We start from the raw sequence: 13,916 nt of genomic DNA, 5'->3' as shown, positions 1-13,916 counted from the left end.
AATCTTTGGCAAAAATGTACATCATGTTAATGTAGGTGATGGCTAACTTTTTCAGATCTTCTTTAGCAATGGCTGGAAAAACTCATTCAAGTCCTCTTTGTTTAAGAAGCTGCTGAAGTAAATTTTATTCTACACATTTTAAGAGAATAATATGTTTTCAACAAAATACTTCATGTGAAGAGTGAATCTGTGTTTTTGGACATATATACATGTCTACATACCGTAATATAAACTAATTTATATATATATGCATGTTACAGTCATTGAAATAAATGGGAACTGTCAGCACACATAGAAGGACATATCTAATCCCTAGCAGTCCCCTTTAAAACAAAGGAAGTTGATATTGTACTGAGCTTAAAAGCCTGCTTTCAAATCTTCCATTAGTGCTCCCTAATAAATTGCCAGAACAGCAGTTGTTTTGAAGCAGCAATTTAATTTCTGTGTTAGGCCCAACATGATTTTAACATCAGTTTTACATTTAAATTATTGTTTAGAGAATGCTATTTCCATGTTTCGTGAAATGAAGTCATGCACTGGACACCTACCTTTTGGAAAGAACTATTTTACTAGATGACTAAGCAATAGCAGCTGTTGATCTCCTTGTTATAGGAACATGCACATCCACTATGAGCAATGGACGCTGCTTTTGCAGCTGTGCCATCCCTTCACTCTGTGGCGATGCCTCCATGAAACCTTTCTTTTCCACAGCTAGCACACTCATTATTCTCTACCCTGCACTGCAGAATTAGTACTACTGTGAAACTCAAATTATTACAGAAAAAAAAAAAAAAAGATAGAATTCAGGAATATGAAATGGATACAGAAGGAAAGCATGTAATGAGTTTTCATTTAATTTTGAGACCACTATAAGGAGCCACAGTTTTAAACACAGAGGAGCTTCCTACCTTTTCCAGATATCTTCACCAGCATACATATACTATCTCAGAAAAGTGATTTTGTTTTTTCGGTCCTGACAAACCGAATAAGATACTACTGTGTAAATTGGCATGGCCTGCCTAAGGCTGCAGTAGTTTATGCTAGCTGTGGTTTTGTGACTGTTTCCCTAGGTAATTCCCACCAAATAGTCATGCATTCCTTCTCTTTGTATGAAGGAAACCTTACTGCACTTCGCTTCATCAGACCCATCTTCACACTGAGGTATGTTGTCACAAAGGTTGTACAAGGGTATACAATCCCCACTGCCACACTGATGTTCATCAGCTGCACAAGCTCCTGAAAGAAAACAGGAAATGAAATTAATCCGTAATTATGAGGAAGGTAGATGTTTACCAGAGATCACACGGTTCACCTGAAAGAAAAATTGAATGGACAGTATGCGGAACCCTTTTTCCTTTTCCTTTTCCATTTTCATTTTCATCTTCCCTTCCCTTTCCCCTCTTTTTTCCCCTCCACTCCCCTTTTCCAAACAAATATTATTTTCAGATAAATAGAGGCTAAATGAGAAAAAAATCTATGGTATTATACATTGTAGTTTCTGCTAAAGTTAACATTGCTCAGTTACTAGCATTCTTCTGTTGCACATATTAAACCTTGGAAGGACGAGAAAAGTCAAATCCTGATCAAATCTTGTCAAAACGTGACTAGTGATTTTGAGTGCCAGATATCCAGCACTTTCACAAAAGTTTAAAGAACATAAACTATGTCAAGTTAAACATAAAAGTCTAGAGACACTGGAAGCCAGGAGTCTCCTTTTAAAACCTGTCTGGGAGGAAAGGTGGAAGAGGCAAGAGCAACAGAAATAAATTAGGAAAACATTCACCACAGTAGGATTAAGCTACTTCAGTATCAGTTATGTAACAAATCAGATAGACAATAAATATAAAAATATAATTATTTCCATGGACAAAGTGTATTTTTAATGGTATCATTCTTTATAATTGCAGGAAATATACAGTCATGAACTTAAATTCTATTGAAAATTCTTTATTTTCTTTATTTTAGTTTCCTGACTTACTGGCTGAAATATTTAATTATCTAGAAGTCTTATTTAAGTCAAGCTAGTTCCTTTGCTTCTGAATTTTTAATATTCATACAAAATGATTCATCCATCAGTCAGTATGGCTTGTTGTACAATAAGGAAGCAAAGTAATATGGTTTATGGAAAGGCCTGAGCCAGATTTTCATATACACAGTAGCCATAACTAATGCCAGATTTTACATAGGACCTATTTCTTATGGAGACAGCTTTTTTATTCTATTGCATACTGCAAAAAGAAAAAAAAAATATTTTCAAATTATGCTTTCTTTTCAAAACTCAGTATTTCATGGAAAAATAAAATAGAAAGAAAATTCTTCTTTTCTTGTAAAATGAATTGATTTACTAACAATCCTTTTATCCTTGGGCCTGCATGCTAATGCTATTAGTCTCTGCCCTTTGGTTGCAAAGATCATGAATAAGCATAATTCTTTTGCAAATGAAACCTTTTTAATATATTTAACGAGAACTGGCAATGACCACTTTGAGAACTCTGCTTTGCTAAGCTTAATTTTTATATTGCAACAAAATATGTGCAAAGCTGGCTCAGCAAAGATGCTGAGCCAGCTAAAAAAAACCACCAAATGCATAGCATTCTTGGACTGAGCAGATGATACACAGAAGGCAGAACAAGAAGCAGCAAAATGGTCACATCTGTATAAACCTACATCTCAGTCTTGCAAAATGGGACTAAATGGAGTTGATTTTACAAAGATAAATCAATGGTTAAGATGTTTTTAAAGACTGAGAAAATTATTATTATTGTTATTGCTAACGATAATAATAGTAACCTATAAAAAAGCTGCAGCTAGCTAAACATGCTGGGAGACACTTGCCTTTTATGATATTTGAAGTTGGGAAAATAATGTATTAGATACTTGTTGACTTTCTGTTCATGCAAATAAATGGTACTTCACACATCTCTTATTTCTCTTTTTTTTTTTTTTTCCTTCTGCTATCAAACTTTCACAGAAGTAATACAAAGTCTTTAATTAATTCCATCAGAATTTGGCCTAGAGTTAGTGTAAGTATTTGTCCTGGTAAGCATACTGCTGCTCCGTCCAAATACTTCAGCATTTGGCTCCATTTTTAATCTTTTTGGAGACCTGATTGCTGAATTACTTACATGAGTGAAAAGTCTAATTAAAGTCCCCAACAAAACCAGGAATCTTTCAGAAGTGGACAGGCTGGGACAAGAAACACGGCTGTCCAAATATTTAAAAGACTATCTCTTCCCAGATACTTTGCATGCTAAAGACCAAATTTTAAAGATGCAAGAAGGACCATATAGCAAACATTAATCAGAGTTACCATATATGTTTTTCTATTTAAAAATGCATTTAAACGCTTATTAATGACATCCTTAAATTAGTCACAAAGTGATCTTCTTTTCTGGGGCTTGTATGGGGAATAGTCCGTCTTTAATTGAGTCAGTCTTTCAAATAATATCACATAGAGTTGCAGTTTATACCGACATTGGTCCAGTTACACTAAAGCAACAAAACCATCACTTTTCATGCTAGAAAACATCAAGTATAGATGGGTAACTAATAGGCTTTTTCTCTTTAGCATTTCATATTTCTGTTAATCAAGGACTGAGAGTAACCTTCCAATCTCCACTTTTTCTCAAACGTATTTGACCAGTGTTAGAACCTCTTAAATAGGTGAGTTCATATTCTTACCTAGATTGTAGCCAGTAGTGAAGTTTGCAAGAAATCCCTTTTTTGTTGCGGACGTGTCTGTAAGGAAGATTACTGTCATCTGGTTTGTTGTAGAGAAGACATCTGGCAATGGGTCTTGTCCTGTATAAACGGCTGTTCTCCAAGAGAACATAAATACATTTAAGGTTTTTTGTTCTTACATGTTTCAAAAATTTGGGTTCAAAAGCAAACATTGTTACTACATACAACTGTTCTAACTATCAGACTGCATTGATCAAAGCTCAATCCTAAATTTGACACATCAGTATAGAAATAAAAGGTTTGACTAAAAGGTTGTTCTTCTGTTTGTCCACACACACAAGCAGTCTTATTTATTGAGAAGTTAATTTCATTTGGATTGCATAGAAAGCTGAGTGTGTGTAAAAATTTGGGAAATGTGATGTCACAGTATGCTTTTTCAAGTCTTCCTCCTAATTTCTGAGACCCAGATATGTGAAGAATTATAGAATGAAATTAGAGATAATTAATTTCCTTCATACTATATCCATCAGTTTGCTCCAGTTGTTTGATTACAATCATTTTAGTCCCCAATGCTGTTACTTGCCCAAAAGTAAGGAATTTGATCCTCTGCCGTCTCTGACTTCAACTACATCATAAATATTTTCCAGATCAAAAACCTGAAAATGGAGTTGAATATTTTTTCCCTTTTCGGCATTTAAATACCACACACCTAGAAAATAATAACACACAAAAGTCGCCTTTTCAGTTGTTACATTCACTATATCATTTTCACATTCATGGATTTTGTGGAAAAATACTATCTGCTAAACTATTAAGAATCAGTCAAGACACTTAGAAGTCTAAATCTTACCTTTAAAAACAACTTATGCTGTCACAATCCAGTTGACTCTCATTGTCTAAAACACTTTTGAAAACTGGATTTAGGCTCCCAAGGTATACACACATGCATTTTTTACTATTCATCATAACTGTGAGTTTCTCTGAAGTAGCAAAGCTCATTCTTTTGTAACTGTATAAATGTGACAAATAGTCTTGACACTTAAGTCTTATTTGACAGTAAGATGATTTCTGTTCTGAGTCACAGGAGACTATCTTTCTAGAGAAAAAGTATTTGCTTCTGATTAGCCTATGTTTTGCCATATTTAATCTGTGGAAGTGTAGATACTATGGAAATCTTGTAATGAAAATCAACAAAACAAAAACAAAAGCAAACACACACATGCACACACACACACACAAAAAAAAAAAAAAAAAGGCAATTTTCTTGAGCTGTTCATAGAATGAAAAATATTTTCTCACTAGTAGGAATCTAATTTGGGAACTTGTGAAATTAATACCTGGGAATGGGATCCATATCTCAACTGAGACAGAAACATGAAATTACAACTCTTGTGATTAGCATCCCAACACAATTCTCTAGTTAAAAGTGAAGTAATAGATACTTAAAATTTCATTACGAAGTGATGACAAAGTTCTTTTCCTTGCTTCATCCATCAACAATGGATAATGGACCACCTTGAAACATTTTCACTTTTGCCAGCTGTAGCTTAATCTAAATCAAGTAACATCAGTAGAATGAGGATGTCATTTCACTAGTATATTCTTTGCCCCTACAAAAGGTTTGCTATTTAACAGAAGAGATTAGGATATTAACTTGGGAAATACATTGAGGTGTAATGGTAAAATGAGGACTTTCAGCACCTTGTCTGTTTTTGTCTTGACATACAGATATTTGACATATTAGGTATGATGGAATTGGCTTGTCTGAACCCATTCCAAGGGTTTATGCTTGTTTTCGTCACATTTAATCCACTGGCATATGGTTCCTTAGCTTTTGCTAACTACCATATAGATTTCAGTTAAAAGATCCTTCTGTAAATAGTTTAGATCTTTTTTGCCTCACAGGATGTGACTTGGGAAAGCAGATTGAGCATATCTGTACTTTTATATGGCTAAACTTTTCCTGAAGACTTGGAGAAGAATGACTTACAAGAAGCTTGATTAGGGTAATTATTTGGAAAGTTCACAGAACTGAATGTACTGTTTGGCTCCCAGAGTTCGACTGGCCCTCCACAGTCAGCTGAAAAAGAAAATATTTCAAATACATTATTAAACTATTGTCTTACTTTTGAAATCCATCGTAACAAAGATAATTTGGAAGAAGTGATTTTATGAAGAACTAACTTAATCACTGTAACAGTTCAGTTATGGTGTCATTGGTACAAAGCTTAAACAATGAGTTGTGAGAAGCCAACATGATAAGGACACAGAGCATTGAGGAAATAAGGTGTGTAAGAAATTCACTGTCCTTATTAGTTACAGTGCCTTAAGTCAGACCTGTTGACACATACAATTGATACCATAGTGTTAATTACAGTTAGAGTTCATATCTTGCTGTTTGTGAAGTGCTAGTGACCAGGTGCACAGCTGTGTTCACGGCGGTGCTATGAGAAGTCTTCCCCATGTAGTTAGGGAAAGGACACAGTCTGTCCTTGATTTGATGATAGTGGTCTGCCAAGCTGTGCAGATGACAGAATGTTTGAAGAAAGGCGTGTGATACAGTTAACTGCATGAGTTACTAGTACATTAACACAAAAGCTAAAAAATGTCAAAGAAAGAGGAAAGCCCTGCCTCCTGCAAATATAATCTTTTTATACACTTAGCTGGTATGACTTGCTTATTATCTGATTGATCTTCTTGTAGCATTAGCAGAGATACTCAAGTATAATGCCCATTTTGTCATCTAGCAAATAAAATTCATACAAAAAAGACCTTATACTGTCACTTTGATTTCATCAGGACTGTAAAACTTTTGCTGTTAAACCTTGTATGTTGTAAAAGTAACCATTTGCTTTTTCCTTGAAACAACTGCTCCACTAAGAAAAGTCTTTACCAGAAATGAGTCTATGCACTTACATATAAAAATGAATAAAATGTATCTAAAACTAGACATTGTAGCTATGTATATATACACATTCATCTATTCACACACATAGACATAGCTAATTGTATTTTAAATGTTAAATATTATCTTTCAATATTTAGTTTAAATTGTGATTTACATCTGAAATATGTCAACTTCATATTCCAAAGCTTCATTTCATGGTGAGAAATATTGTTTATTTTCATTTCAGCTGTACCATCAGAATGAACTTTGTTGTCTTTCCACTTCTGTTGTTCACAATTACTTTATTAAAAAATAAACAGTGTCCCTCCACCTGCTCCAGGAAATAGAAGTTAAAGCAGAATAAATCTATATTTTGTTATTTCATTTTGTTGTTGTCTTTAAATTTTTTTTTTTTTAAACTTTCAGACTTTGGCAAAACTTCAACACTCCTGGCTGCCCCCTTATGGCTCAAATTTTGTGTTTGATTATGTCTGTCAGTATTGCATACTCTAAGTCACTTAGCTGGCGACTGCAAAATCTACAAGTCCTACTGATTCTACTCATTGAATCCCACTGGGAGGAAGCTCCACTAAATACAAGAAAGGTTTGAACTTTCTCATGACAGCCATTTTATAGAATTCTCCATTTCACCAAATCACTCCTGGCAAGAAAAGTTGAACTCTCTGAAAGGAAAAGGAACTGTTAACAATCACATGCTGACTAACAGGGATATTATGTCTCAGCTGTATAGCTCACAATGAAGACTACTTTCTGTAAATGCCATTAACAACAAATAAAGATTGCAGTGGCTTTTTTTTTTTTTAAGGAACATTACTGCATGTACAAACAGACACAAGTATTGTAAAGCTACAGGAAAAATACATGATTATTAGCTAGTATCATCTGATTATATGAACAGAGCAAAATCAGCTTTATTATTAGCAGAAAAAGGGCAACTTATTATGAAATTGGATCTGGTGTTGACTACATGTAAGGCACAGTAGTTATCTTCTTTCTTTTACATGGAAAAAGAATAGAAGTAATTGATTTTACTCATCTCGGTCCTTTCATTGAGCACAATAGATTATTTTCTCAACACTGTAGAAAATTACATATGACCTATTCAGAAAAAACTTCCTCCATTCTTTGGCCAAAACTTTATATTACCATACAAAACTTTAATTTATATTCACATAACACATCTTAAGTGTGGAATCTACACCATCATTTCCACACTGATGTTTATTTTAAAAGACATGTTATAAATTAATATTAAGATGAAAGCAATTTTTGGTTTAGATGAAAGTGCAAGCTGACAGTCTTATGTAAAAGACAAAAGCAAATCCAGCTTACATATCCCACCACCAAAAAATTTTGACTTTTCAAGGAGCTTTTGTGACACTGTGAATGATGCCAGTGCCGCTTACTAAAGCTCTAATCCTCACAAAATAAATTAACTGAGCTCAAATTCTTTCATCTCTTGTTTATAGACATGACCTTTGTAGTGAAAACATTCATGTTAGTAAGCTTGCATGACATCCATCAAAGTGATTTCATACTTCTTTGAAGATGATTGTTAAATTTCTTTTATTTTATTGCAGGTTACAGATAATGTGTACATAGCATGCACAAAATTAAACAAGTTAGTTTTTCCCCAGCAACAGCTTAGGCTGTGCTTTTGCATCATATCGAAAGACAATACAGATCCTTTATAATCTGTTTCATAGAGAGTTATGTGCCACATGACCAATTCCTTTTTAAAATATTAAAAGTTTATCACCATATTTTGAGCAGACAACTATAGTTTGAATGGCGTTTCTTTGTGGTTTTGACAGTGGCACTCTGTTGCTATTTAGAATGATGCTAACTTGTAAAGTGCATTTACCTACAGCACCTGAAAGATGACTGGAGGTGGCAGACACTAGCACCTCTTCACAATATTACTTTAATGAAAACTACAATCAAATTCCAAAACTCACTTCGTAAATTATGGTTGAATTTATTAGTGTTATTTAAATTTAATTTTGCTGACAGAGACATCTGGTTGAACTTTACTTCCCTGTGTCTCAGGACTAAAACTGAATTCTGCTCTTATATTTGGAAGGTTTTTCCTTCTTACCTGTCATGATGTAGTAGATTTAGAGGTGATAGATTCGACAAAAAGACAATATTAGTACACAGTGCTTAAATATGAACACAATGCAAACAGTCTTTCTATTATTTTAATTATAGACCATATTTACTTCCTATATGCTGCCAAGAAAGCAACTAGCCGTGCTTTGTAAATGACAGTAAATCCAACAGGAACCAGTCTTGGAACATACTCCCTGTTTTAATGACTTGAAACCATCTGTGGATAGGTCTTTTGTAGAAATCTCTTTTTTCTTTTTTTTTTTTTTCTGAAAAGTTCAACCTTCTTTCACTATAAATTACAAAGCCCTATCAGATATTTTAATTATTTTTCCCACATGCTCTATTCCTATTTGTACCAGATTCTGCTTTGAATGTGCATGGACCTGGTTAACATCATATACCATCTTTCTTCATTGTTTTAAATACTTTTTCTATGTTTATAATTATGATTGTGGGTATTTTTTTCATATTTTCCTCAATGCGATTCTTCTAACTAGCTCTGTGAAACTAGAATGTTTTGAGAAAGCTTAAATCACTGTGCTTTCCTCTAAAAGGCTCTGCAATGTGATGGATCTGGATCAATTTGTACAACCTGTCTGGAGAAGTGCATATGTGCTATAGGTAGAGACATTTCGTGTTTCATTCACTTCTACACGACTTGAGGAAGATTGCAAAAATGTGCAAACCAAGCCAACCCTCCTCCAGTTTCCCACTGAATCTGGGATTCGGAACAAGTGCCAAGAATTTAGTGAAATAAAACAAGATGAGGACTTCTCAAGCAGGAAAAAAGTCCCATCCATCATTACTAGACCAAGTGCCTATTCATCACTCCTACTGTACCATGAGGAGTAGAGTTAACAAAGGTGAAAATAAAGAAATCAGGCTTAGGTTTTGATTCATTCCATCATTTACACAAATAATGAAACCTCTTACTAGATCAGGCAGTGGAAAGAGTCCTTTGAGTAGTTTTTTTTTTTTTTTGTCCACTAATTTCCTCCAAAACCAGAACTGTTAAATGTCCTTCTGTCCTTTCTGTTTCGCTATTTACATTTTTTCAAAGCAAATATTGCTTTCTTTTTCCTTTTTAGTGCAATCATGTAAGGTAGGAATGTCAATATGGCCAAACGTATAATGGAAAGAAGTCCCTCATTGTGAGCCTTGTTCCAGATAATACCACTGTTTGAGGTTTTAGATACCCACATAGTTTGTGCTCCATTCTTAAGTCACTCCGGCACTCTTGTAGATTCATTTCCCTAAATATAGGAGTTTTCAGTGTGCATGTGTTTTCAGAGCTTGATGAATTTTTAATATCGAGACCTCTAGTGATATTATTATGTGACTTTGCTAAATCTCTTATTCCACTGCTACATTGCTTATGATTTCAAATATTTCAGCTTCCTTCCCCTTCAGCAACTTTGTAGAAGCTTTACCAATTAAAGAGTTTAGAGAGGAATCTAAATTCTTCAGTTATCCTCCACTATTCAAGTTTTGGAAGATACTGTACTGATAACTTAAGCTGTGAATCTACCAGTTCTGTTGCTATCAACAGAGACATGGGCAGAGAACCTGATCCTTAGTATGTTATCCTGAAGACAACTTCATGATGCTGAAGAGAAATTTTTATAAAACTGAAGGTTGATTCTGAATAACACATACATACAGTGATAGGAAATGGCAATCAACTGTAATTTAGTGTTTACTTACTAGGAACTGAAGGGGGAGTAGTAACAGTTGGAATCGCAGTTGGCTCTACATAATTACTTTCATCACACTTTCCCTTTGTCAGGCCAATGTCATCCAATGCAATTTCACTGTAACCAGGCTTTTTAAAGGCATCAAACATAACCTGAAGTTCATGAAAAAAGAATTAGAACTTTATAACTTAATGAAACAGCTTCTTACAATGAACCATTCTGTCTTCTTTCTTGAATGCTGATACTTCCACTGAAATCTACACTGATGCTACACTCAGACAATGGCATCAGAGATGAGACAGGATTCCTTGCAAAACACTGTGGAAATGGAATGGATCATTCTCAGGAACGCAGGAACTTCTTCATATAAATGATGAATATTATTTAAAACTATTCAATAATTTTACTTTTTATTTATAAATACATGTAATTTTTGAAATAGAAATTTTATATCACTCATCAGTCCAAACTTCTCCTGACCTACTGGCATAACCCTATTAAAAACTGGCATTAGTATAATTTGTTCGTTATTGTGTTTTATTTCCACATATTTAAAGTCATCCTACTACCAAGGAATTTGCGGTGGTGAAATGCTGCTAGGTGTGCCACTCATCCAGAGACCATAAAGCACACATTTGCTGGAAATCTGATGTAGTCAGGTTGCAGATGCATTTACTTCCTCAAATGGTAAATGCATCTTTCTGGCAGTGCTTTGGCATCATATTGAAAGCTTTTATAGTAGAACCAGCCATCCGAAATACTTATTAAAAATGTTTTCAGTACAGAGTTGTTGAAGGAATTGTCTAATATAAGTTTCCTTTTGTTTACAGATAAGTCAGGCTGTTTGTTAACCATGTGACACCAAATACATTTCTGTACGGAACACATTCCCAGTGAATTGTTCTGTAATTAATTAGTGAAAATACTGCTTCAGAATCTGAAGTTACTTAATTTAAATCTTTTCATGGCTAAGTGCCTCGTATCACACTCATTGTCAAAATTTTAAACTCCACATCAGATTTTGGTAGACTTTGAACACCCTTGTTTTGTAGAAAGCTCTCTTTCATGATAGCATTGATTGTCCCATAGCAATGTTAAGGTTTTCTGTTTTCTAAAATAATAATAATTTAAATTTCAGAGTAGTGAAGGAGTGGATGACAATTGAAATGGGGACTCCAGTCTTCTGCATGCTAATTTTTATTTCATGACGTGTTAGTAAACACTACTAGATATTATCTTTGGAGCTGTGGATCATTGAGATCATTCAGTAGAAAATTCTGATATTAGTTTAGTTAAAATATATTTTTAAAGAACTAGCAGTTTAACAAACCTTGAAATCATATGTTTCATTTAAAGTTACTTGTCCGTAATTCCAGTTGTTTCCATAGTTTCCTTCTTTCTGGAAAATGATCTTTTCCGAATCATGCTCATTACTTATGATAACTCTTAAACGGTAAACGTTAGCACTGTACATGAAATACCTAGAGAGGGAAGAGCAATTTTAGTATTATTAGAACAAAGTGAAATTTCATGAAAAAGTATCAAGTCTTTTATCTTATAAACAGTTTTATGAAATTAAGACAAATTTGCAGTAAGCATGAAAACCAAATGGATCGTATGTTTAGCTGGAAGTTTTACTTAGTACTTTGCTGTATTTTCTGCAGAGGGCTAGCTAAGCTTTATAGCAAAAAACATGTCAGGGATTCTTAACATCATTTCTATATAGAAATTAATATTGGATGCAGCGTGAAAAAGAAAATACATTGAAGCTAACTGCAAGCATCAAGCCTTTAAAAGAGACAATGTTTCAGGCCTGGAACTGAGACTGATCATGGAAATCCAAACAGAAGCAGGCTTGTGTTGCTGGCACACTGACTTGGCTTAATATTTTATATGAAAGAAAGTTATTTGGTTTTATTCTTAAACAAAGTATATGTTTAGGAATTCTGTAAGAATACCAGAAGCTTAAACAAGATAAATCTGAAGACACCAAAGGCAAACTGCGAATCCGGACTCTTTCTTCTATGTATCCAATACCTATGGGTGTTGAAATATAAAATCCTGCAAGATAATGAGCACATGTTAGTCAATACAGAATTAGTTTGTTTGTTTTGTTTTGAATGAGAATTTTTATATTAAAAATAATAGCACAGATAGTGTTGCATGACTTGGAAGATTCCTTACACAACAGATGTGAATGATTATCCCAAGTTACATTCATCAGTCAATTACATTAAAATCAGCTTTTAAGTTTTTTGGACACTCCTCAGAACTAAACATGATTGTCAAGGTTTAAGGCAAGGCAGCAACAAATATAGGAAACTAGTCCTTTCAAAAATCTATCTTTTATTTAGTGAAAGCAATAATTCACCTGAGCGGTTTCTACTTAGTTTGTAAAAATGTCTTCCTGTTCAATATTTCTTGTAATTTTGCAAATAAATTTCCTGATATTTTTGTAATTTTTATCCATATAATAATGGGAAATACAGGTTACATGTTGAGGGGGTGAGAAAATTACTACATTAGTATTTTAAGCAAGGTGAAGAATGATTGATAAACAAACAAAAAAATTATATATTATATGGGAAAACTGGGTTTTTAGATTTTTGTGAGTTCATTACCTGTAGATGGGATTAAGCCCCTTGCTTTTCAAGAGCAGCAAAACAAAAATACACTGTCTTGCTGAAAGTATGTAATAGCTAGATACTGGTGGTGTAGCTCACATTCTTATTTCAAATACAGGTCATAGAAATTTGAATATTCAATATAATAGCAACATGAAATATAGGAACATTGCATATGTCAGCTTAGATGTAACTCAGTGAAACAGAGAGCACCTAAAATAAATTACTATTTGCAAGAGAGCTAGAAATCATTGTCAAGTGCTTTATTAAATGAACTTTATATTATTTCATTTAACTTGTATTCTGCGATTTAAGTGGGAAGATAAAACAGTGTTCTGAAGATTGTTTAGAAAACATGCATTTACTCAGAAACAGGTGAATAATTTCTGTCTAGTAACATACTGAATAATATTTTTTTTTCCCCTGGGAGTAACTTTTTCTAGAATAATTTGCTTTTTTTTTCCAGTTATTTGTCACTGAGTAAGTTCTGTGTAAGTCTTGCATAGAATACAAATAACCATTGCAAAATACAAATTATGTTAATTAGTTTTCACTGGACTGACCATCTGAGAAAGAGACTGTTTGGTTTTCCTGTTGAAGCAGAAAAAAATTTTGGAGTCTAATTCTGGTATATGCGTTCATGATACACATTCAAAATCTGATTCCTATCAGTATTATCTCTTTAATTAAAACCCACATTTGATATGATCACTCTTCTAATTAAGTTGGTTTGCTATATCAGCTGCTGGAGCATTTGCTTCTTTTGCATGTGTTGAAAATGATTGTGTTTGGTGTGCTACTCTAACTGGGGACACAGGTGCCCTATGTACTCTGCAGGTCAACTTTGTGTTAAATCAAAATTATTCTGTGACAACCATGAGGATGTCACTAGTAGAC

General features: G+C 33.8%; 1 protein-coding gene across 1 annotated transcript in view; it reads right to left on the bottom strand.

Annotated features, from left to right (window-relative positions):
- The window catches only part of TMPRSS15 (transmembrane serine protease 15), a 56,244-nt gene that overhangs the window by 13,906 nt on the left and 28,422 nt on the right, over positions 1–13,916 (bottom strand). Inside the window, exons 14-20 of the mRNA XM_065855244.2 lie at positions 12,354–12,456; positions 11,726–11,876; positions 10,406–10,547; positions 5,672–5,761; positions 4,265–4,390; positions 3,682–3,813; positions 1,126–1,236 (exon numbers count right to left, since the gene is read on the bottom strand). Coding sequence (XP_065711316.1) covers positions 1,126–1,236; positions 3,682–3,813; positions 4,265–4,390; positions 5,672–5,761; positions 10,406–10,547; positions 11,726–11,876; positions 12,354–12,456 — 855 coding nt within the window. The remainder of the gene's footprint in view (positions 1–1,125; positions 1,237–3,681; positions 3,814–4,264; positions 4,391–5,671; positions 5,762–10,405; positions 10,548–11,725; positions 11,877–12,353; positions 12,457–13,916) is intronic.

This window comes from Patagioenas fasciata, chromosome 1, assembly GCF_037038585.1.
Source record: "Patagioenas fasciata isolate bPatFas1 chromosome 1, bPatFas1.hap1, whole genome shotgun sequence".
NCBI classification, from domain to species: domain Eukaryota; kingdom Metazoa; phylum Chordata; class Aves; order Columbiformes; family Columbidae; genus Patagioenas; species Patagioenas fasciata.
Note: the sequence above shows the minus strand (reverse complement) of the source record. Positions and strands in the feature narration are given on the sequence as shown.